General features: G+C 52.4%; 1 protein-coding gene across 2 annotated transcripts in view; it reads left to right on the plus strand.

Annotated features, from left to right (window-relative positions):
• The first annotated feature begins 1618 nt into the window (after positions 1-1618).
• The window catches only part of NEURL1B (neuralized E3 ubiquitin protein ligase 1B), a 38713-nt gene continuing 14908 nt past the window's right edge, over positions 1619-25423 (plus strand). Inside the window, exons 1-2 of one of the 2 annotated variants that reach the window (XM_059174316.1) lie at positions 1619-1823; positions 19312-19857. In XM_059174316.1, coding sequence (XP_059030299.1) covers positions 1793-1823; positions 19312-19857 — 577 coding nt within the window. In that variant the 5' untranslated portion in view covers positions 1619-1792. The remainder of the gene's footprint in view (positions 1824-19311; positions 19858-25423) is intronic. The other variant, XM_059174315.1, reaches the window with a different exon arrangement.

Genomic DNA, 25423 nt, shown 5'->3' on the forward strand with positions numbered 1-25423 from the left:
CTTTCCCGAACAGGACTTGTGTTTAAAAATTAAGTAACTGACAGAGCACCTGTAAGATGAGAAATTAGTGACTCAAATAGAAGGCAACTTCATGTGAAGACATACTGAGTCAGGGTGGGTGGGGTATAGAGAAGCTTTCCCAGAGGTGGAAGCTTTGTGCTAACCTTGAAGAATGAGAATCCTCTGGGATGGGTCAGGAATCCTAGGCAGAAGGCGTTGGAGAAACAGACCCAGGGGGTTCTGTCCTAGATGCCTCCCTTTCATTCGTATAGCTCCAGGCCAGTTTTGGCCCTTACCAGCTGGGAAATCTTGGGCACCTCTTTTCCATTCCCTGACCCTCAATTTCCCTATCTGCAAAGTGAGGATAGTAACATATATTTCACAGAAGATACAAGAGCATGGAAAGTAAACTTGGGGGAAAAAAAACTGGTTGAGAATTGGGTCTTCTTGGGTAACATCCTGAGCCTCAGTGTTCCTATCTGCAAAATGGAGCCCAGTGAAGGCAGGAACTAGCAGGCTTCACTTCCCACTGAGTTTGATCTGGGTTCAGTACAGGAGAGCTGCTCAGAATACTGGTGGGGTGAATGAATGAATGAATCAATGGATGAATGAGGAATGCCTGTTACTCCCTCTGCAAGGAATATGCTCTTCTGCTCTTCCCATGGCTGGTTCCTTGCTGTTTCTTCAGATGGAGCTGGAGTGCCCCAGGTTCTCCCTGAGGCCCCGAAACAAAGTTACTATATCACAGTTATCTTATTTTCTTGCTGGCTTTGATCATCATATTGTGTGATCTAAATTGCTTTTTATTTTGGGGTGCCTGGGTGGCTCAGTCATTTGAGCTTCCAGCTCTTGATTTCCCCTGAAGTCATGATCTCTGGGTTTGGAGTTGGAGCCCCAGCCTCCTGCTCAGCAGAGAGTCTGCTTGAGATTCTCTCTCTTTTGCCCTCTTTGCCCCTCCCCCTGCTCCCCCTCTCCCAGCTCACTCTTTCTCTCTCTCAAAATAATGAATCTAAAAAAAAAAAAAAAAAAAAACCTCTTAAAAGAAATATAAAATTAAAAATTAAAAAAAAATGCTTGTCATTTCGGTTTTCACCACTCACATGCCTCATCTGTACTTACAATGTCCAGCACAGTGCCTGGCATGCGCTTAATGTGTTATAATATGTTCCCTCCTCTCAACCTTTGGAGGTCCGTGGTCACACCTCCACCACGGTCACCCCGACTGACTTGTCCTCAAGTAGGTGACCTTCTGCCTGCTGTGTACATCCACAGCCCCTACACCCTGCACTCCACATAACTGCACCGCCAGGGTGAAGGCTTGGCCCCCTTTGGCCCAGCGCCTGGAAGAGAGCCAGGCACACACTAGGCCTTATCCAAGTGTTGGAAGAAATGAGTGAAAGGCTTGGCACCCCGAGGGCACCCAACTGCCAGCGCGTCTTCCTGTCCCGGGCGCGGGAGCGGCGAGAGCGGGAGGCTCGGCGGTTCTGCTCCCGCCGCCGGGTCCAAACTTTCAAAAGATGCGGCGGCCACCGCCCCGCCTCTGCCTGCACGGTTGGAGGCAGCGGGAGGCGGCGGTGGAGGCGGAGCCAACGGGCTGGGGCCGGTTGGCTCCGCCTTCTCCTCGGCTGCCACCGCCTCCCTCCAGGCGCCCGCCCCAGCTGCTGCCCGCCGGCTCGCTCGTGCAGCCGCGATGCCCCGGAGCCCGACCCTGGTCCGGGTCCCCGGCCCACCGCGTTGTTAGCCTCCGTGCACCCCGCGCGCGCCGCCGCCAACGCCGCGCCCCAACGCAGCGATGGGCAACACCGTGCACAGGACCCTGCCAGGTATGCCGGGGAGCCCTGCCCGGGAGGCGGGCGCTGGGATTCTCCTCTCCCCAGGGGACCCGCTGGGTGACTTCCGGAGAGCCACCCCACCCACTTGGAGCCCTCGGCGCGCAGCGGGCTGGAGTCAGCGGTGCCTCCTGGACCCCGGCTCCGCGCGCGCCCCTTGGCTGGGCTTTGCGCTCCAGGAGGACCGGTACCGCGTCCCGGTTACCTTGGGGACCCCAGTCCTCATTCTCTCTGCTTGGCCAGATGCGCGAAGGGGCCGCTGGGGCGATGCCGCTCGCCCCCTCGCCTTTGTTTCAGCCCGAGGGCGCTGAGGAGGGAGCCCGGGGCGCCCTGGGGCGTGACTGGAGTCGGGCTCCCCAGGGCTTCCGACGCCCAGAACCACCCGTTGTGCCGAGACTGCAGCTGCTGATAGTGGGGGGCGCTTGCAGGGGTACCCCAATTTCCAGCCGCCAGCGCCCCCGCGGCACATGCTGCCTTGGTTTGGCCATGTTCCCACACGCACCCCGGCTGCGCCCCCCTCTGGTGTCCGCTCAATTGGGGGCTCTCTAGTCCCTTGGAGTCACCACTGCAGAGCGCATTGCCCCCTAGTTGACATCACCCTAGAATTTCCGGGGCCAGAGTAAGGGGATGGGGGTGAGGTGGGAAGGTGGGAGTAGGGAGCAGAGGAGGTCTTGCTAGAGAATACCTGGTGGTAACCAATCACTGGGATCACTGCGCTGGGGGCTCCTTGTCTGGCACTTTGCATACACCCCAGGGCCCAGACGGCATGCAAAGCAGTTTTTCTTTGTTAAGATGTTTATCCCAATTTTACAAATAAAGATATTGAGGCTCAGAGGAAGAGAAATGACTCGCCCAAGGTCACACTGCTAATTGGGGGTGAGTCTGGGTTGGGCCCCATGTCAGTCAGCCCCACACCCCGGTCTTTAGAAAAAGTCTTTATTTTGGCTTAAAGCTGGGCATCGGTAGCGTCTTTTAGGCAGAAAGTGAGAGATCTGTGTATTTTTAAAGTACAAAGGCCCAGCTCAGTGGGGAAGCAAGTCGGCTGCTGTGCAAATTTAGTATGAGGTTTTGGGAGAGAGACATATCAGTGGTCTGTGCTCTACCACTCCCATATAGTACCTCCCCTTCTAGGCTTTATATCCAAAAATTCGTTGTTTCTTCCTCTGGGGGGGTATTGAAATGGAGGATGCTGTGCCTGGGATTCGCAAGCCTGGCCTGTGGAAGAGGAGCCAGCTCTTACTTTATAAGCTTCTGGGCAGCTTTAGGGCCATTGCATTCGAAAGCCCCATATTCTCAGACAGGTGAAGTCACCAGCAGAGGATCATCAGGTAGTCGGAGGCAGAGGTGGGATTTGAACCCAGGTCCATTTATGGACCAGGGGCCTCCACCTCCTCTGAGCAGGGATACTGGCTGGATGGGGATGGAAGGACCCAGCCACCTGGCCCCGGGGGTGTCCAGGCCTGTTGGTCAATATGGCAGCAGATACTCTCCCAGCCACAGATACCTGGCTGCAGCATGGTCCCCTTTGTAAGAGTTCCTAATTAAAAATATTTATGCTGTTCTTGTAAAAAAAAAAAAAAATCCAATCTGCCACCTGTGGGTCAGCCCTAGGGTGGGTGAAGACACAGCCACAGCCAGGGAGGCTAAAAATAGCTGGCGATTTATATATTCTCCATCCCACAGGGCTCTTGCTCTGTGAATGGGGCCACCCGGGCTAAGAGCCCGGGGTTAAGGTTGTTTTCCCACGGCAGTAGCTAAGTGTGAAAAATTAAAACTCTCCACTGGGGCTGATGCTTGCCCTGAGTTTGAGGAAGGGGACAGAGCTGGAGCTCTTAGGCACATCAGGTTGCGGTACTGAGGATATGAAGGGCCGTTTATTGTTTTCCCGCCTGAGTGTCATTAGTTTCTCACACACACTATGCCATTTTTTACAACTCTGTGATCAGCACACAAGGCTTCCCACACTTGAAATATCCTTCCTTGTCTAGTGCATTTCTTAAAATTTGACTTAGCTGTCACCTCCTCCAGGAAGCCTTTCTTGACCACCCACACCAATCCCCACCCTTCACTCTGCTACCTAGAGACCTTCTGATGGCTCTGCTTGTGCATCTGACCACATTGCATCGTCATCACCCCTCTCCACAACTGGCCTCGAGGCTGCCTGAGGACAAAAACCATGTCTTGATTATCTTGTATCCCTGGTTGCCCAACCCAGCGCCTAGTGGCTGGCAGGCACTCAAAAACCAGTGGTAGAGCTCACATGTTGCCTGCGTCTTAGGCTGAGAGAACACTTGGCTCAGTCTTGCCCTGTAGAAATCCTTGTGCTTTCGTTCTCAGGAAAAGGACACATGCGTGGGGTTCCTTCTATGGGACTTGAAATAGAGAGCTGGCATTTGCTGAGCACCTGGATTCCATGCCAGGCTTCCTGCATATGTGGCTTCATTTACATGCCAAGCATGCTTCTCCTTAAGGCTCCTGCACTTGCTGCTCCTTCTGCCTGGAGCATTCTTCCCCCAGACCTCCACGTGGTTTCCCCCTCGCTTCCTTCACCTACCTGCTCCAGTGTGGGTCCTGCCGTAACCTCCCCTGCCCTGCCTCCGGCATGCCCCACTTGCTCTCTCCCCTTTGGTGTCTCTCCTTAGCATGATCACTGTGGGCCACACGGTGTGTGTGTACATAGCTGTTTAATCACCTGTCTCCCCAGGGAGGATCTTGTCTTTTTATTCACGGCTGTATATTCAGCACCTGGAGCAGAGGCTAGTACACAGATGTTCAGTACATGCTTGTTGAATGAATGAATGAATTTAATGTCTGCAACAGCCCTTCGAGGGAAGGATCATCATCTCCATTTACAGATAAGGAAACCAAGGCTCAGAAAGATAAAATGACTCATCCCAGTTCACACAGCTCCCCCCGTTTGGAATCCAGGTTGATTTGGCTCCGAAGTTCCACATTCTTCCTCCAGCGGTGTGGTACCCTCCCAATCCATGGTTCAGATAACTTGTGTTGGGTGCGCCCAAGTGACTCTGTCATATTACTGTGTGCAATAATGACATGCCAAAGAAAGGGAGTGTCCTTTATGATCGATGTGGGAAGCCCCTTGACAGTCTTTACAAAGGGCATCAGTAACGAATGCCCTATAAAGAGAAATGTCCAGGAGCCAGCGCCGGAACTTGCATTTGCCAAGCTCCTACTGTGTGCGTCACCCGTTGTCTTTCTAGTTGCAGTTCAGTACTGCGGAGTAAGGTGCTATGCTTCTCCATTTTATGGATGAGGAGAATGAGGCACAGAGAGGTTCAGACACTTGACCCAACTCACACAGGTCGGCAGAGGCAAAGCTGGGTTTAGAAGACCTTATTCCTAATACCATATGATCCTTTTCTCTGGACCCTGTTCCCTTTCTCTGGAGTTTGTAAGAATAAAAATAAAAGTAAACACATGGAGCTCGGGGAGGATGGAGTTCCAGCGCGATGGGGCTCTCCCCCTTCCCCCCTTCTCTCACTGACGCATTGCAACCCTCCCGCCAGCGCGCCTCCAGGGCTCCCCCACAGTTCTGATTGGAGAAGAGACTGAATTCAAACTGCCAGTTGGGTTTAATCATTAAGTTGGTCCACGCTTGACCAAGTCAATGGCCCTTTTTAGTGTTAGTTCAATAGTTAGGCATCCTGGAGCTTGGAGTGAGAGAAGTATGTTGACCTTGGTCTGTGCCCAGCTCTACGTCAAGGACTATACCCACAAATCCTTGTAACAACCCTTTAGGAGGACTATATTTAGCCCCATTTTCCAGGCAGGCAACATCTGTCCTTCGGGGCCATGTGCCCAGGCTAGAGTGACTCCCAGGGTCTGTCCTGCCCTGCATTTTCCTGAGTGTGCATCCTCATTCATTTAACTGACATTTGGGGGCACCTGTCGTGTGCCAGGCCCCAGGGGTCTAGCTGTGAATGGAATGAAAGCCACCAGAGGCCCCCGTGGAGCTGGCCTCTAGTGGAAGAGGAACGGGACACGTAGCTGGTTATATCCCGGAGAGCACAAGGTGCTGCAAACCCCACCTCAGAGAGAGGGGCATGGGGGGCCCAGGGCCCCAAACAAAGCCTGGCCACCAGACCAACTGGTCTGTCTACTGTGGCTCATGCATGACCAGCTTTTTAAAAAATTTAATGACATAGAATAGAACAAAACAAACAAACAAAAAAATCAAGCACATTGAGGTAGTAAGGAGAATTTTTCTTCATAGATTTTGTTTCCATTGTGCCTGCAGGTGTGTGTGCTGGGCTCCATGGGGCTCCATCGATGAAGAGTTGTGGGGCGACCACTCACTGGTCCACAGCAGCGGGAGATCTGGTATTTGGGTCTAGAGCAGGGACCCTAGCGTCCAGGTGCCCGGCTTCAAATCTCAGCTCAGCCGTTGCTCAGTAGAGTGACTCTGGGCAAGGTGCTTCCCTCTGTGTGCCTCAGTTTCCTCACTGTGAAGTGAGGGCCATAGGGGGAGCGCCCTCATGGTTGGGGTGGCAAGAATTAAATGGAAAAGGGCAGGTGATCTTAGCACAGTGCCTGGGGCTTTCACGGTCATGGTTATCTTTGCCCTGTGGAAAGAGAGGACTTGAGCCTGCCCCTGGGGTTCCTGGTTGGGGACGAATGACCGGTGCCCTTCATTTTCTGCCTTGAAAGCCCAGTCCAGGTGATTGTGAGCCTTGAACCCAGCGCTGTATTGGGAGGCATCCCTTTCACATGTACTGACAGCCGCAATTCCCAAGGCCTCTCCAGCTTTGTCTGGGACACCAGATTTCTGATGAGAAGACTCGTGGCAGATTGCATTTTACCATTTCCATTTGTTCACAGACCTCCAGGCTGGGCTCTCTGCTGAGCCTGGGGTTAAGCCTGGGTTTAGGGACTCAAGGTCTAGTGGGAAAGACCAGCAAGGACAGGGCAGTTACTGTAAGTGGGGTAGGGGAGCCCTGGGGGCCATGAGAGCCCAGAGCAGGATGCAGGAAGGCTTCCTGGAGAAGGTGCTTGTCTGGGGAGACCAGAAAGCAGAAAAGTTAGCCAATAGAAGGAAATGAGCAAAGCTGTTCAAGATAGAGGGGCTAGGTGTGCAGAGGCCTGAGCGGAGGGAGAGAGGGGCATACGTGGGGAGCTGTGGCCTTCTGGGGGTTCCAGTGTAAGTAGAAGTGGCCCATGGGGATAGAGCGGTGGGCAGAAGCCGTGTCAGAGGAGCGGATGGTTTCTTACAGGCCAGCCCGCAGTCAGGAGGCTTCGATTTCTTAGCTGCCGCGCTCCCTGCCGGGATGACGTGCGGAAGTTGTCAGCAGGGGCATGCAGTTTCACTGGGCTTGGCCATCAGAGCTGTTTAATCTTCCCTATGGACAAGAAGAGTCAGCTCTGCCCTCTTTTGGACCAAAGGGCTTTCTGTACTTTGCAGTGCTCTATGAGGGCTTAAAATAGAAGCCCAGAAGCCAGGTGTGCGCTTCAAGCGGGGAGGGCAAAGGAAAGAGGCCTGGGTGCAGCCCTGTAGGTAGTGAGCGCTCACCTGGGCAGCAGCAGAGCACTCACAACTCCCACAGGCTTGCCGCATTCCAGGCTCTTTATCCAGTTCATCCTCTCTCACCAGTCAGGAGCAGCCCTCCAGAAGTAGTCTCCCATTCCGCAGATAAAGAAACTGAGCTCAGAGGGGAAAGGAGCCATGCCCTGAGACCCGCAGCCAGGAAGTGGCAGAGTGGAATCTGACCCCAGGCCTGCCCAGCCCCAGAGCTCCTTCTTCTCCATCACTAAAGGGCATGGCGCCCTGCGCTCTCTTGGGGCTGCTGCCCCTTGTCCTCATCCTGAGCCCCACCCCTGTCAACAGGTCCTGCCTGCAAGTGCCTCTTCCCACCTCTTTTGTCCTTGGGAAGATGAATTACTTCTGTCACATCAGCCAGAATGAAGCTGCCTGTTCACTCCTCACCCCTCCCGACCACACCCAGGGCCTGTAGACTTGGTGGCCCTGGAGAAGAGTGAACTTGATCTCTGCACCCCTTCTCTGAGGTTCCTGCCTGTAACCATTGGCCTGTGGTTGGCCACCCTTACCTGTCATTTGCAGGTGTCACAGTGTGCCCACACCCTTTCCCCTGAGCCCAGCCACTCATGGGCCCTGCCTGCCCAGAGGGCCAGGCAGCACCCAGCCATCAGTCAGCAAGGGTATGGGGCTCAGGTGGGAGCCCTGTGTCACCCAGCACCCAGGCTTTCCTGCAGGTGAGGAGCGTCGTGTCTCTGGACTGTGCGGTCATTCTCGGCAGAGAATGGTGACAGCACAGGCTGCGGCCCTTCATGCCTGCATTAGTCGGACAAGCAACTTGACCTCTCTGTGCTTGGGTTCTCTTTTCTGCAGAAAGGGGGTGATGATGTCACTTCACAGGCATGCAGGGCGTCTGACAGATAGTGAGTGCTCCCACGGGGTGCCTGTTAGGATTATGTACTCAGAGCCCCTGCTCTGCACTGAGCCCTGTGCTCCTGGGGGAGAGAGACCCAGAAGACACACACTTATGTCACACAGCTGGTCTGTGCCAGACACTGTTACGAGCAGGTCCCTGCATTTGACCCTCAGAACAAGCCTCAGGAGACAGCTACTGTTGTTACTCCCTTGTGACTGTTGGAGAGCAGAGAGGCACAGAGAGGGAGAGTAACTTGCCCAAGGGCACACAGCTCAAGGAGTCCAGCATGATCTCTTTGAGAAGGCGAGGATGTCCGTCTGGGACTATGGCAAGTCAGGGTGGGAGGTCAGGTGGGCCCGGAAGCCTTCGTGGTGTTAGGCAGAAATCTGTAAGCCTCCTGGCACATTTGGTTTTGGTTGTTCACCAGCTCCTTAGGTGTCTGTCCCACATCCTGCCTCTGGGCATGTGGGGTGGGGATGGTCTCTAAGTGGCCTATGGGCTCACCGAGGGGACCCCGGCTGATATTCCCCAAAGCCTGATGTGTAGCTCTCCAACCCCCTTTCAAAGCAGGTCAGGAGACAGCTGATGTCCTGAGGGCTTTCTAGACTGCAAATCGAGGCCCGTGTCATCCCCAGGGGAGTAGAGAATTCCTAGCGATATGGCCTGGGAGCTTTCTGCAGATCCCTGCAGTCAGAGAGCAGACCTGATGGGGAAGGGCACCACAGACCAAACACAGACGGGACCAGTGCAGGGCCTTCATGTGGAGGCAGATTTGAGTTCAACCAAAGGAAGAACTTTCTAACTGTGGAAGCAGTCTGCAGGGCAGTGAGGTGTTTAGCACTGGTGTTTAGCCTGGCTGGGACTTGATGTGAGCATTGTGGTGGCAACTGAGTGTCAGATGGACCCCGGATGAACTGTTCATCCATCCCAGGGGGATGCTCTTCCAGGGGTCCCCTGGGGTCTTACGGGGATGCTCTCTTGTGTTCATCTGCTGAACACCTGCAGACCCCTTCAGTCTTTCTTTTATAACATCCTTCGGCCGTTTCTTCGGGTTGGAAGTTCTTTGGCCCATTTGATGGCTCAGACACTGGGACACAGAAAGATGCAGCCACCTGCCCTCGCTGGGGTCTGGGACTGTTGTCCTTGGACATCAGGCCCAACTCACCCTTGTCCCTTTTTCTCTCTTCGTTCTTATTACTGAGGCTCAGCTGGCCTCATGCCTCACCTCCGTGCAGTGGGGAGAAAGTGCTTTTACGAGTAAGCCATGTGGGGAAATGGGTGGGGTGGGGGTGTCGGGGGCAGTGTTGGCCCTGGGCAGGGTGCCCACAGCTATTCACAAGTGTGCTCTGTTTATATCCTCAACATTACACATTGTTTATATTACAATTCTATCCCTTGGGCACGTGTTTTCTTTCCTTTTTCCCGAAGGATGATGGATTTAAGAGATGGGTGGGCACACGCGTACCCTGTGTCTCCCAAGATGGGTCGGCTTGGTAACTTTCCACTCCACAGAAGAGCTTCCCTTCCCCTCAAGGTTCCGGGCAATTCAAGGTCAGGAGATGGGACAGTGGAATTTCCCTGACTCCGAGGATGGCCCAGACCTTCATCTCTGCAGACAAAGTCCCCCCAGGGACTCTGTTCCTAGGACCAGAGAGTGATTGGAACCTGCCTCCTATCTGGCAGATGGGGACACTGGGGACCTGAGCTTTGTGCTGTTCACACAGCAATTACAGACAAGCTCTTTGCCAGAATCCCAGGAGAGATGGTGGAGAGAGCCTTGGTTTCAGAGGAAGCCTAGAGTTCAAATAGTTCTACTGTATCTATCCTGGGTCACCCTGGGCAAGTCATGTCCCTCTCTGAGCCTCCACTTCCTCATCTCTAAAAGGGGGAGAATGATGGTACCTCCTTTACAGGGAGGCGGTGAGGAATAAATAGGGAAGTCCGTGAGAAGACAAGACAAGGACTCCATGAAGGCGAGGAAGCTGTGCTCCTGAAATAGGTGGGCTGAGGTGGAGGGTGGGGAGGAACAATAGGACCAGTCGTCCTGTTCCTCTCAGGTCCCTGTGAGAGATCACTAGAACACCCACTGGTTGGCTGGAGAAGCCATTCTGAAGAATGGTCAAGAGCATGCATGGGTTTTGGATCCACGTCAGAGTCCAGTCCTGACCCAGCTGTTTACCTGAACCATGCAGGCTTTCTGCAGCAACCTCAGTTCCCACTCATTTGGAGGACGGTCAGCATGGCGGAGGAGGTGGAGGGAAACAGAAAAGCTGGGGAAGCAGAGTGGGAGAGGCACCCTTCAGAGTCACTTCTTTGCGGGCCTCAGAGCCAAACGTGGCAGGGAAGGAGACATTAGTTGAGGACCTGCTGTATGCCAAGCCCTGTGCTCTGCTCCTCCATGCAGGGATGACTTCTACACTTTGCCTGAAGCAGCCAGAGCCCTCTCTTCCCTAACCTTGTGAACCAGGCTGGTCTGGGTTCAGATGCTAACAACACCATGTCCTGGCTGTGTGGCCTCCGGCAGCTCTCCCAACCTCTCTGAGCCTCCCTGCCTCATTGGGTCTGGTAGCAGTCGCCTCCCCAAGGAGGACCACAGGAGGTCTGGGGAGCACAGAGCCGATGGTAGTCTCTGCATTGTCCCCTGGAAGGTCTGTCTCTCTGACCGAGTCCCACCCCCAATTCCTTTTCTGGGCCCCAGGGGGCCCATCTCTAACTCCTAACCCCCCCTACCACCCCCCCACCCAGCTGTAATCAGTCACCGGCTTTCCTTTTTTAGATGCTGCTTATTGTTCCTCTCAAGTTCCGCCAAACTGGCCTTTGAGCTGCTCAAAACAAGCTGATTGATGACATTTCCCCCCCACCCACCCCTCCTCAAGACCAAGCCAGGGCATCCCTCCACTGCTCCCACCAGAAGGCGGCTTAAGCTACTTGGACGTAGTCTAGCTCTTTTCCCCTCCGCAGGTCAGGAGAAAAGCAAGAGACCCTGGGGGTGGAGTGAAGTATGAAACACGAAAGGCGCAGCCTTTGGAGTCAGACAGGACCAGAGTCGAAAGCGGACACTGCCCTTGCAAGCTGGGTGGCCTCTGTGAGGGTATCAAGAGAGGGGCCTCGGTTTCATCATCTGGGAGCCACCTGGCAGCGGGTGGTGAGGGGCAGAGGGGCCACGCAGCAGGCCCACAGCACACACGTGGTGTGCCACAAAGGCAGGTCGCTGCTCCTCGGAGCCAGACAACACTGCCCAGCCGTGGGGCCTGCGAAGAACACCGCCTTGGCTCCAGGAGCCACAACAGCGCGGTTCAAGGAGGGCTTTCTCCTCCAGTGTTGCTTTGGGCCTGAGAAGCAGGACCAGTGGATCTATGGTTCCAAAAAATCAGGCTGGAGCCCTGCAGGTTAGTGAGTGGCCGAGCAGCCGGGCCCCACCCAGGCTAGGGGAGAGGCTGTCCTCACGGCAGAGAGAAGGAGAAAGCTGGTGGACTCAGCCAGCTTATCACCAGGCCACTGCCAGGAGCTGCCTGGAGGAGAAGCAGGTGCCGAGGGGCAGGACCGTACCAGCAGTTGGAAGCAACATTCAAAACCTGAACTGTTTTTCTTACTCCTGCTCTGCTAGGTCATTTTGATAGGCCGAGAAGAGAGAGAGGAAGTTTCTATGAGAAGAAGCTGGGCTTGACTCTCATTCTTTGGAGAGGTGGATCCTCAGGGTTCCTCCCTGCTCCAAACAATTCGGTGGTCCCCAGAGCCTTCTTGAGGAACTTATCCCCTCTGCATGGCCTTTAAGACCCTTTGTGATGCAGCCCCAGGCTCTGGCTCCAACTTCCCCTCTGTCTTCTGCCCTACACTCCTTTTAGTTCTTTAAGTACATTACACTCATTCTCACCTCCAGGCCTTTGCCTGTGCTATTCCCTCTGCATCAAATACAATTCTCCAACCCTATCAACCTCCTAGCCACTTCTGCCTCAGTCCTGTAGCATGGCTGCTCTGAGAAGCATCCCCACGGCCCCAGCCCTGCCCACCACCCACCCTGCATAGTCCTGGTGTCGGTGTCTGCCCCTCAGCCAGTCTCAGATCACAGGGCAAGGGCTGTGTGACTTGTCAGTGCATGTGTCCCTGCAGCCAGGACAGGCCCTGGCATGGAGTGCGTGCTCCTGAAAAGTCAGATGAAGGAGGAAGTGATGTACTTGAGAGAGAATGAAGGCACTTCCCTCGGCTCCCTGCCCCAAAGTGGCAGTGGGACCCTAACCAGGGGAGCTGGCCCCTGGGAATTTCCTGGGGCTTGGAGTTTCCTGGGGCAGTTTATCAGGAAGAGACCTCAGTGAAGAGGCCCAGCAGAGGGTCAGAATGGGCTAGAAAATCCTGACTCCACTGAGCACACTTCACAGGGGCATTGGGATGACCTCACCCCCTGGGAACTCGGTGCATCTGAGCCCACTTGAGCCAAGAGGGCTGCCACTTAGGCCTGGAAGGAGTAGGCTTTGCTCCCAACAAGCAGTGTCGCGTGACCTCCGGCCTCCCTCCCCAGCCTCCTCGTAGGTGTTGACAGGAGTGTGGGGCCTTCCCAGCTGTGCTGGGGTGACCAGGTTTTGTTTGCAAAGAAAAGGAAGGGGAGGAGCAGGGTGGCAGTTACCAGTGTGGGCTGGCCCCCTTCCATCCTGGCCTCCCAGGTTCTCTGAAACAGAGAACAAAGTCCCATTACGCTGGCATCTGTCTCGTGGGTGCCAGTCACTGCCCCATTTGGCAGAGGTGAGGGAACGTTGGTTATTTTTTTCCTAGCCCGCTTTCAAACCCACCAATGGCAAAGGTACTTCATGTTGCCAGAGAAGACATATTCTTGTCTGGCTTTGGGTGGAGGGAAGCCTTACCAATACTGGCCTTGTGTTTTCCTCTGTAAAGGACATACACACACACAGACCATGTTGCCAATAGCATTGATTTGAATTGCGGACCTGGACAAATGTCACTTGAACCAGCCTCTTCTTGCCGGAGGTATACTGTCTGAGCCTAGAGGTCATAGGAGTCTAGGAAGCCCCTGAAATTGTATGCCAAATTGTGTTCATGGAGTGTTGGTATTTTTCGGGGGAGAGAGGCCTATACAGTTTTCATCATCCTTCACAAGGGCCAGGACACTTGCTTCCAGTGGTTATAGGGGGCTGCTTTGGAGAAGGGATGGGGTATGGAAGGGCCTAGGCTTGGCCCTCTGCTGCCACTGCCCAGCTTTGCAGCCTTGGTTTTCCCCTCTGGAAAACGAAGGTGGTAAAACCGATCCTGCACGGTTATCCCAGAGTCTAAATCGAATAAACAGAGGCAATCACCGGCCCGTAACAGGGGTTCAGTAAAGGGCTGCTTGTGAAAGGAGGGTACAGAATAGACCATTCTCCCGGCTGGCGATTCCCTTTCCCTGTGGAGTGGAATCTGCTGAAAATTTCAGCCAGAATGCCATCTGCTGAATGCCAGCACGCTGGAAGCTGTCATCTCAGCGGCCAGAGAAGCTGGGGTGTTGCTTCCTGTCATCCTCTTGGCCGTAAATGCCATTTGCTCAGGCTCTTTTTAGATCAATGGAGAGGCTGGGCTGGGGCAACAAGCGAGGCACATTTGGGACACTGCTGGGATGGCTTAAAAGTGGGCTCCTGTCCTTGGACACTAAGGAAAGGCGACCCCAGGGTTTTTAAGAGGCCTTTCCTGGTCAAGGTCACCAGCCCTCCACGGAGAAACACGTCCAGATGTATTTCCCCAGACCTACAGGTCGACTTCTCTGATGTCAAAGGACGTTAGAAACCTTTTCTTGTCAAAGGAACAAAGTAAGGTGGCTGATGGGAGAGACCACGTGTTTAGTGAACACCTACTACATGCCACGCATCGTGTCTGATGAACTTAGCTTGCCAACTCAAAACTCCTCACAGCGGTCTTGCAGGGTGGGGAGGACTCCTGCCAGCGTTGGAGGTCTGGGCGGGGAGACCCAGAGAAGTTAGGCATGGACCTTAACATCACACCACTATAAAATGACAAAACAGAATTTAAACCCACATCTGTCTGACTCCAAACCTGTATTCTTTTTAGCTGCCTCTCACACGGAGATTTAGAAAATGAGACTCTGGGAGAGACGGAGATGAAGGGCTCCCCCAGGAGTTGGATCTGCTGTTCCCACAGGGAAAGAAAGGAACGTTCAGTGATCATCTACTATATGCCAGGATTTCTGCCCGATCTCTGTGCTCTCCCAGCCTCTCAGCAGCCCAAGACGGGCCCAAGGTCACACAGCATTCCAGATGAAAAACTGCACCGCTGGGAAGTGACGTGACCACCCAAGGCCCCCAGGCAAATCAGCAGCAAAGCTCAGGCTCGAACCCAGAGCCAGGAGGGGTGGTCTAAAGGACGGACGTGGGAAAGCACATAGCCATCACCCGAGCTGCTCTTCCGTCCACTGTCTTACCCAAGGACTTGTCCAAGGATGGGCAGTGGCAACATTTATTTAGTCAGAATAGAGTCCTGTCCTCCCTAACTGTCCATAGCCACTCAGTGTGCCCCCCCAATCACGGCCCCTATGCTTATTGATTTTTTATTAAAGATTGTATTTATTTGACAGAGACACAGCAAGAGAAGGAACACAAACAGGGTGAGTGGGAGAGGGAAAAGCAGGCTTCCCACTGAGCGGGGAGCCCAGGACCCTGGGATCATGAGCTGAGCCGAAGGCAGATACTTTATGATGGAGCTGCCCAGGCGCTCCTGCCCCTACGTTTAGAGTCCAGGCACTGCTTCCCTGACAAAATGCTGGAAAGACCCTCCCCTGTGGTCTTGGCAGGGCTGGAGCAGCCTTTGGTCAACTGTGAGGCTGGGCCAGGAATGTCTCCTGCTCCCTCCTACGCATGGGATGGGCTCCTGCAGCAGTCTCCTGGGCCCCCACCGCACAAGACCACCTCTGCACTGCCTTATCCTTAGAGTCCCCAGGTCGGATTCCCTGACCAGAAGAGCAGGGGCTCCCTGGACGTAGTGGGCACCCTCACAAGGCTGGCGGGTGCTCAGCCTTCCGGGGAAGGATAGGGGCCTGGGGCCTGTTTCCGGACATGGTGTGGGGGCCTCTTCTTGGCCAAAGGCTTTCTCGCCCCTGACAGTGTGCCCGTTTGAATCTGGTGCTGGTGCCAGCAGCTAGGAACCTCTGTGTCCACAGACTCAGCCATTTGGAGGAACAGCTGAAGTGATCCCAGGAGGGGAAAGGTGGGGGACATTCTGGCTCTCGCAGCCATGAAACCTGAGCACTGGGAGGCTCCAGGAGCCATGCGGGGAAAATAGTTTTTATATAATGTCGAGTTAAGAAACAAAAAGGCAGGAGCACCTGGGGGGCTCAGATGGTTAAGCGTCTGCCTTCAGCTCAGGTCATGATCTCCAGGCCCTGGGATCAAGCCCCATGTCAGGCTCCCTGCTCAGTGGGGGAGTCCGCTTCTCTCTCTCTGTCTCTCTCTCTCTGCCTCTCCACCTGCTTGTGCTCTCTCTCTTTCTTAAATGAATAAATGAAATCTTTAAAAAAAAAAAAAAGGCAGGAAGCAAAACTGGATGTGGGCTCTGACTGCAGGGAAGTTGGAAAAGATGCTCGGGACTACTTAGTACTCAGTACGTGCGTGCTGCTTACGGAAGCAGGCTGGGACCGGAGGAAGGAACGCTGGTTTGGGATCAGGTGCTGCTGGGCCTACATCTCAACACAGCTTCTCGCAGCCGAGGGGAAGGGTCTCTGCTGCCAGGAGCTTTGTTTCTCGCCTAGAAAATCCTGCAGGTGAAGATTCTGAAAAGTAGCTACAATCCCATGTCCCAGGAGACATCTAGCATGAGGCACAGCATAGAGGGAGGGCACAGCCAGCAGCCCTTCCATGGAGAAGGGCCAGACAGAGACCATGGAAAATGCCACATGAGTTAGGGTGCGAAGGGAGAGAGAAAGGAGGTATTTTTCTCTTCCCTGCTGAACTTTCTGTAACATGGCTGTGGCGTTTCAACTTCAGGTTTTCTGTTGACATCTCCAAACTAGGATGTTCTGTGGGGTCCCTGAGGCCCGCGTTCATACTTCTGTTTTTTTGTGGAAGCCACTTTCCCCGAGCCCAGCTAAAACCAGACAGCGACGTACAATTGGGAGATTATTTATTGTTCTTTCACCTTAAGCATTTTCAATTTGTATAAATAACACATCCTCTTAGACACTTTCACTCTGGTCTTTTTACCTCATGTCAGGGCAGTGGATTCTGAGCGGGTAGAAAGAGTGTTTATCCCTCCCTAAAGGAAGTTGGATCGTATAATCAAGATTTAACAAGTATGTAAACTTCGCAGGTCACTTGGCTGTATTTTGTCCTAACATATAGCTGGTTTTACAGGAAACTTCCCCTTGTAGGAACAAAGCAGGGTGTCTCCCCAGCCAGCGTTCATTTCAACCACCAGGTCCCTCTAAAAGAACATCTACTAGGATTCTCAAGCGACTGGGTAAAGAAATTCCCTGAAAGAGAAGGTTGGGGAAAGAGCAGTGATGTTAGGGAGAGGAACATAATCACATAACCGTGGCTTGTGGGCTTTGGTGCTCAGAAGTGCTTTTGATCTGTGGTCATATTTAGTGTTTCCTGGAGACTGTGCCAGCTATGGGGACCTTGGGGAGAATTCAGCCTGTGGACACTGGAGGAAGTCTCAGCCCAGAGAAGCTGGGTGGCTTGCACAAGGTTACAGCGTGCATGGAGAACGTGGGCTCTGTGGTCCCTGGGCGGCCTCTCTTGGTTTACACTGGAGTTGTACTTCCTCGACTTGCTTGATTTTTGTCCCCGAAACAGCTCTCCAGCCGGCCCTTGCTCTTATCCTTGTGGTTCTGGAGATGGCCCGCAGTATGGCTCGGGGTTCACCCTCCTTGCTGCCCAGGGAGCCCCTCCCTTTCAGCCTGGTCTGCTGAAGGCCCTTCGTAGCCCCCTCTCCCTGCTGCCCCATACAAGGTTACTATCAATCAAGGCTGTTTGGGTTGCAAATATCAGAAACCTGGCTCGACATGGCTTATAAGCAAAAGATGTTCTCCTTATCCCCCTTGGGTGGAAGTAAACTCTGCCATTCTGTCTCCTGCCTCAGAGGTGGTCTGCCCGGACCCCTACTAACCCTGAACTCCACAGGCCCTTCTCCTTCTTTGGGCCCATTTCCCCATCTGAAAAATGGGCTTATCAGAGAAGAGGATTTCTGAGGTCTGCTCTAGCTCTAAAAGAGAGGCAGCGGCTTGGATATATCCAGTGCCTGAAGTGTGCCTGGCAGACACAGGGAGAATCAAAGATGAAATGAAAAAGCCCCTGCCCTCCAGGATCCAACCCTAGTATCTCCCTATTCCTCCTCACCACCTCTCTGCTTCCCCGTCAAGTATCCATTAGGTCTTATTTATCGACTATATTAACCACCCAAAGCTAGTATATGGAATGTTTCCTTGCTTATTACAACCTCAAAATTCGCAATCTCTACTACCTTCAAAACATATCCAGAATCTGACCCCTTCTCGCCACTCTGCCAGGTACCTCCCCACCTCCCAATCTCAGCCTTCATCATCTGTGCCTGGAATAATCCAGTAGCCTTGTCCTTAGCCCCCAGTTCCTTCGCCCACCCCCTGCCAGCAGTCCCCTCTGCAGCCTCATCACTTCTCTGGTAGAAACCTCCAGTAACATCCCTTTCACTGTGGTAAATTGGCTTAAAAAACAAGCGGGAACCAGGGCCTCTCCTCCCCTTCCCCCCCTCCCCGCTCCAGCTCTGCTCTCATTTGCTTCCACTTCCCACACCTGCTCACACCAGCCCCGCTGGCTTCCCTGCTGTTTCTCAGCCACACCAGCTCATTCCCACCTCAGGGTCTTTGCACTGGTTTTTGCCCCTACCTGGAAGGGACCCCCCCACCCCTCACCCCAGCTACCCTCATGGCTCAATCCCTTCACCTCTGCTCAAAGTCACTGCTTCAAGAGGCCCTCTGTGAACCTAGTACTTTACTCTCCCCCACTTCCTGATTGCATTTCTGTCACGCTTCCCACCAGGTAGAGTACGTTTTACCTCTTGTCTGACTTTGACCCCTGCCCCAGAATGTCCACTCCCTCAGAGTGGGAACCACATCCTTCTTGGATACTACTGTATTTCCGATGCCTAGCATGGTACCTGGCTAAAACACTATGTGCTCATTAAAGATTTGTTAAACGAATGATTAGAGTCCCTTAAATTCTTTTCTCCTTCTGCAGGACCTTGGCTTCTGTCCTTGTATTCTGTCTTCTGGGGATTATTGGCTTCTGTTTGGAGAGGGGCCTCCAGCTTCCCAACAGGGCTTTCTACCTCCCCCACAGGCTTGGGGAGGGGAACCATAACTTCCCTGGCTCATCATTACACCTCTCTTCATTTTCCCCTGTCCTCGCTCCCCTTTGTCTCAGTGGAAACCCAACAACATGCCCAGAGAGCAGTGAGCCCCATGGCTGGGTGTGGGAGGAGTGGTCCCCACAACAGCCTCTCATTTCCCAAGGTGACTATTCTTCTCCCATGACTGCAGACCACTATGGGCCAGGGGTTGCCTGCGATTTATAAGCCCTTGCCATGAAAACTGTACTCAGCTGCTGTTGTGAATGGGCAGCAGAGACTTGTGTAGTAATTCCCCACCCTGCCATCTCCTAGGAACTGCCCTGGGGATGGAGGAGGACAGGTGGAAATGATGAAGCCCCCACCTCAAATCTCAGCCACCTGAGTTTGTGGCCAGCAGCCCGCTCCTTTGAACCAAGACCCTCCCGAGATTCTCCAGGTCCTCTGGGGCAAAATTCCCTTAGAAATGAATCCTCAACAGTGCATGTTCTAGAAAAGCCAACCTTGCTTATAAAGAATGCCTTCATTTTCTATGGGTAAATGGCTGGGGGCGGGGGTTGGGGGGGAGAGAGGGGGAGTCACAGCATAGAGTGACTTTGTTGTGATAGCCTTGGGCAGGCTGGCAGTAGCTGGAACCTACTCAGAGTTTATTAATGTCTAATTAAGATGGAATTTAAAAAGGAAATGACTTTTAAAAAGACGAAACTGTTCATGGAGTTCTGAAGGGCCCTCACCCTCCTGTCTGTCTCTTCCCACAGACCCGAGCCCGCCGGCTCGCCTCCTGGCCACCCGGCCGTGCTGCGGCCCCGGCCCCGAGCGGCGCCCGGTGCTGGGCGAAGCGCCGCGCTTCCACGCACAGGCCAAAGGCAAGAACGTGCGGCTGGACGGCCACTCGCGCCGGGCCACTCGACGCAACAGCTTCTGCAATGGCGTCACGTTCACGCAGCGGCCCATCCGGCTGTACGAGCAGGTGCGGCTGCGCCTGGTGGCCGTGCGCCCCGGCTGGAGCGGCGCGCTGCGCTTCGGCTTCACGGCGCATGACCCATCGCTCATGAGCGCCCAGGACATCCCCAAGTACGCCTGCCCCGACCTTGTCACGCGGCCTGGCTACTGGGCCAAGGCGCTGCCCGAGAACCTGGCGCTGCGCGACACCGTGCTAGCCTACTGGGCGGACCGCCACGGCCGCGTGTTCTACAGCGTCAATGACGGCGAGCCCGTGCTCTTCCACTGCGGCGTGGCCGTGGGCGGCCCACTCTGGGCGCTCATCGACGTCTACGGCATCACCGATGAGGTGCAGCTCCTCGGTAGGTTGCGGGCCAGACCAGGCAATGGTTCTCCGTGCTCATGGACGTGTATTTTTTTCAATATTCGCAAACAGCAAGGGCTCACCTTGTTCTAAGCAGTTTACACATTTTAACTTCTCATTATTTTACCACAACCTGCCATATTCATTTTACAGATGAGAAAATTGAGGCACAGAGAGGTTAAATAAAACTTGAGTTGCAAAGCCAGGACTGAAACCCACAAGGGCTGGGTCCAGAGTCCAGGCCCTGGGCCAGGTTCATTCATACATCAGGTACTTGCTCATTCACCCACCCATTCTTTTGTCCAATCCTTTGCCAATTCCTTCACTCTCTTGTTCATTTGCTCACTCATTCTCTTATGCATGTGTTTGCACACCCATTCGTTGTATTCAGTTATTCACACAGGTACTTATTCATTTGCTCTTTCATTCAGTCACTCACACATCCACTTAGCGATCAAATTTATGCCCCAGTCCTTGTGTATCTACAGTGGCCACCGGTAAGGGGCTCAAGGTCCACTGGGGAGGCAGACAGAGAAGCCTGGCTAGCCGTGGTTCTAACGGAGGAGGCAGCCACTAAAGCTAAAATCCATAGGCGCAGAAGCCCTTGAGACCTTTTTTCTTTTCTTACCTTTTTAAAGGATTTAAAATTCACATAATGTCAAAGTAACCATTTTAACGTGTACAATCCAGTGGCATTCAGTTGACAACAATCACCTCTAGTTCTAAAACATTTTCATCACCACAAAAGGAAACCCATACCCATTATGCTGTCCTTCCCCATTCTCCCCTACCTCCAGCCCCTGGCAACCACTGACCTGCTTTGTATTTGTGACCTTAGCTCTTGAACTCATAGGTTACATGTGAGCCAGCCCATGTGATTTCTGAGGAAGGGGAGATCAGATTTTTCAAAGCATCTGGACACAGTCCGGCCTGTCATTTACCTGCAGCAAATAAACAGATCTAAAGTTTTTGGTTTTTTAGTTTGAGTTTGGATGGGTTTATATATCCATCATAACCTAGGAAGGTTCCCCTCTTTCTTGGAGGCAGCCTGTGTCCTGATTTTTCACCATATATTAGTTGCATCTATTCTTGAATTTCACATAAATGGAATCATACAGTATATGCGCTTTCTGTCTGGCTGCTTTATCACAGCACATTATTTTAGAGATTCATTCGTGTTGTTGCTGTGTGAATCAGTGGTTTATTCCGTCTTAACTGCCGAGTAATATCCCATGATAGAGAGGTACCATAGTTGGTGGATCTGAATATCTGGGTGGTTTCTGGGTTTTCTGCCTTGCACCTTGAGGGAACACTCTGACCCTCACCTCGCTCACCACTACCACCTGCACCACCACTGGGCAAGGCGGAAAAATTCATGCACCCTGGCTGTGCCCTCCTTTCCCCAAAGGAAGGCATAATTTCTGAGTGGTTAAGAATAGAAGGTTGAAAGTCACACAGACCTCTGTTCTATACCTGGTTGTCGACTTGCCAGCTTTGTGGGTTTGGCCAGGTGATTAAACCTCTATGTTTCTTCAGCTGTAAAATGGGCTTATGGTAGTAGTACTCTACTCGCCTCCTGGCATTGTTGGGTGACCTGAGAGGGTATATGAAAGGGACACAGCACACTGTCTGGCACATAGAAGGTATTCGAGAAATAATAGCTAAGAAAGCAGAATCTCTGCCCATTAGCATGTGAGGCTAAGCACATGTCTCAATTCCAGGCTTATGCAAACCAACCTATGAATAGCTACCCAGCCTGCAAGCTGGGGCCTTACTTGGGCATTTTAACCGTGTTCCCCCACACTCTTTTCCATAGAAGGTTTCACATTTCACCTTCAGGAGATGTAAGTTTCTAAAGCCTCCTTGATCTCCTGTCACTCTTTTTTGAAGGTCTCTATTCAGAGCAGGGAAATGATCATACCTCATTCACTTGCTTTCTCATGTAGCCCATGTGTTCAAGTAACCACCAAGAAATCCTATCCACCCTGTAATCTGGGTTAGGGTTTTTTGAAAATTTACAAACTGGAAGCTGCCTTTGATGACTTAATCTGAATAAATCTGTGAGGAGTATGGACGCTTCCCCCACACATTTGTTCACTTAGCAAACTTTTATTGAGTCCCCTTCAACGCCCCAAGCCCCTTGGAAGAAAGGAAGAAAACCCCCTGGAACACTAGTGTCTATGGTAGATGTGCTCCTCGGTCTCCTAATCTTCAAGTAGTGCTGGAGATGTGCGGGCTGACAGGAAGTACCTGTGTTACAGGACCAGGTGTACAAGTAAGATTCGAAGGAATTCCATTTCTGAGTGATAGGATTCTAGGTAAATTTCATTTCTTTATACCTCTGTGAGTTACTTTACCAAAAAATGTGTGAGGAGCTTATGGTGCTTTTACAATCAGAAAGGGCAATGAAGTTATTTTTCTTTCTGAAGGTTATATGAGATAATGGGGAAATTTCTGGCATGTGATCAAAGCTTAATCCTTCCTTCCCAGGGGAAAGAGTAAATTGCCATTGGGTACATCTGGGTAAAGGGATTATGGGTGGTCCCCACCACTGCCACCACTACCACCAAAGTTACTAACAACTCATGATCAGAAAAAAGAGTTATAATAAAAATAAGGAAGGTAAGCTTTTATGATTTTTTTAATGGCTTGAGTTCAGGCAACAGATACCCTACTATTGGTAGCAGCAGCGGTGAGGCAACATGACAACCACAGAAATCCCACCCTAAATGGGATCTCCCTCTCCTAGTTCCTAGAACTGGGCTTTCTAATGGCAGTGTCTAAGGTACCAAGTGGATAAATACAAGTCAGCCAATGTTTGTGCAATCCAGAGCCCTCTGATCTCCTTTTCCTCACAAGGAACAAGGAGTTGACATAGTTCCTTTAGAGACTGTCAGCTGTGAAACTCCAGAATAGAAAACCCCAGAATAGAGACCCCTTACCCCGTCCTCACCTCTCACAGACCCCACTAGATAAAGACTGAAAGCCAACAAGCTCAGGTGTCATCTGAGTTTGTCAAATTGAATAAAAATACAGGACACCTCATTACATGTGAATTTCAGAAAAGGATTTTTTTTAGTACAAGTATGTCCCAAACAATATTTGGGACATACTTATAAAAGCATTTGTTGTTTTTCTGGAATTCAAATGTCACTGGGCATCCCGGATTTTATCTGGCACCCCTCATCTGGGAAATATCCCCCCCTGGCTTGTGGAACTGGGGGTACCTTTATTTGCCCTGGAATTTGAGCTAAAGTTAAGTCTCAGAAAGAAAAAGTTCATAGGCCTCATGTATTTCTTTCAGTTGATGGAATTATGTTCCTAGCCCAGCCTCCTCGTGCAAGGGGTTCCAGCTACAGATCCCGGTGTCTGGTGTGCCGTCTCTTGTGAGCTGCTCATTTTCTCCTCAAGACACGGGGATTTAGCCCCTTTAGATAAAGAATTTATGACTCACAAAAGGGAAGTGACCTGCTTAGAACCACCAAGCTTGTAAGTGGCAGAGCCAGGATTAGAACCCAGATGCATTTGTCTGTCCTTAATTCCGTGGTTCTTGACTGTGGCTGCACCCACAGCAATTCAATCGGTGCTTCAGGGCGTGGCCCCCAGGCATTTAGATCTCTTAAGGCTCTTCAGGAGATCCCAGGATATAGCCAGGCTTGTGACCACAACAGTCCCCTTTGCACTGGTGCCTGTCTCTCCTCCTTGCTGGGTGCTGAGCTGAGTTTTTCAGACATGTCAGCTCAAAGCATGGGGTCATCCCTGGACCACAAAAGCCCCTTCTCTTGTTTGACTTTACTGCTTCATCCCCAACCCCTACTCTAAATTCGCACTCACTCTTTCCCCTGCCCAAATAGGCACTACTCTTATGTTTAGTGTTTTTATAAAAACATGTAGAGTTTTACATGCACAGATAGATGAGACTGTGCAAAGATTCTTATTCCATTATTCTTTTTCCACTTGCCTCATTTTTAGATCTGTCTGTGCTGCTGTAGACCTGCTGGTTTCTTATTCCCTATGAGCTTCTGCACCGATGGGACTAGGACGCCACCAGTCCCCCCATCCCCTCAAGCGAACTACATTGCAGTGCATACTCTCCCACAAGGCTGTACTGTGGCTTCTGGGGTTTACCATTGTCTGGGGCACAGACCAGGATGGCCATGATGGCCCCTGGAGTGGTCCATCTTGAGAAAATGATTTCTCTAGATGCTCCTCTGGGCCAAAGAGAAGGGGCTGAGCCCAGGCAAATGACTTTCTGTTGAATTTAGTAGTTCCTGGACCCAGGAGAGGCAGGTATGGTCAGGTTTCCCCCTCCTGTCCCTGGCTCCTCTAGAAGCTCTTTCTTGGAGCTCTGGAGTTCAGGCCCCATGTCCTGAGGCACCTCTGTCCCTCTTCCAGACAATTCAGTAGTGGTCACTGTCATATAGCCCCTTTGTCCTTCCTCTGCCCAGTGGTGGAAGGCTGGTCAGACCAAATAAGCAACACCAATCCAAGGCCATGGCATTGCAGGTTGTGTTGTCAGAAATCTTTGGTTTTAAGTGGCATAAAACAGTTCAATCTTAGTCAAGCAAGGAAAAAAAAATGTCTCATGTGACAGAAAATTCAGGAAAATGATCCTGTAAAGCTGGCTTGATGCAGGCATTCAATGAACAGCACCTGAAATATTGGCCTCCCTTTATTGTTTGCCCTGTCATCCTTATTAGCATCATCCTCAGCTCGGCTCCCTTTTGGGGTGGGGGGGAAGGCCACCAGCAGCTCCATTCCCATGTCCGTCATCCCACCAGATTAGCAAATCTAGCAGGGCAGCTGCTTTCCTACAAGGTCTAGCTCAAGTTCAAGGTTTAGCGTCATTGCTTTCCATTGTCAGGCGGGTGGCATAGTGACTGGCCAAGTTAAGGCCTCCTCCTCCTCAGGGTACTTAGTGGAGTCGGGAGGTAGGTGTGGGGCAGTTCTCTCAAAAGCTGGGTGCTGGGCCTGAAGAAGGGGTTTGGATGCCATACACCCAGAAACCCCTAGCTCTATATAGGCCTTGTAGGGGAGCCATTTACCCTTTTTGAAAGCGTTTAATCCCTTCGTTAAATTAGTTACCTACTATGCACCAGGCACTATGCCGGGAACTACCTGTATGCTGTTTTCCAGTCCTCACTAGAACACTGTGAGGCAGGAAGTAGCATCGTCCCCTTTTGCAGACCCTGCATGGATGGATAATTTGGCCAAGGTTACCTATCAGTTGGTGGTGTTAGAGTTCATGTTTGTTATTTATTAGTGTTATAAACAAAGTGTTTGGCCAAGACTTGAACTTATGGATCCAGATACAAAGCCTACAGGTCAACTGTACCACCCCATGCTTCAAGTGAGGAAACAGACCTAGAGAAAGGCAGGGACTTGCTCAAGGTCACCCAGGTGATAAGTGGTCATGTTAGGGGAGAGGGTTGGGCCCAGGACCCTGGGGGGGAGTGCCTCAGCATAGGAGCTGAGCTCCCCACAGCACACAGGGAGGAATGGCTGCAGGTGGCTTCATCCAGAGCCTCAGTGGGGAGCAGCACAGGGGAACTGGATTTTGCAGT

Source organism: Mustela lutreola, chromosome 5, assembly GCF_030435805.1.
Source record: "Mustela lutreola isolate mMusLut2 chromosome 5, mMusLut2.pri, whole genome shotgun sequence".
Lineage (NCBI taxonomy): Eukaryota > Metazoa > Chordata > Mammalia > Carnivora > Mustelidae > Mustela > Mustela lutreola.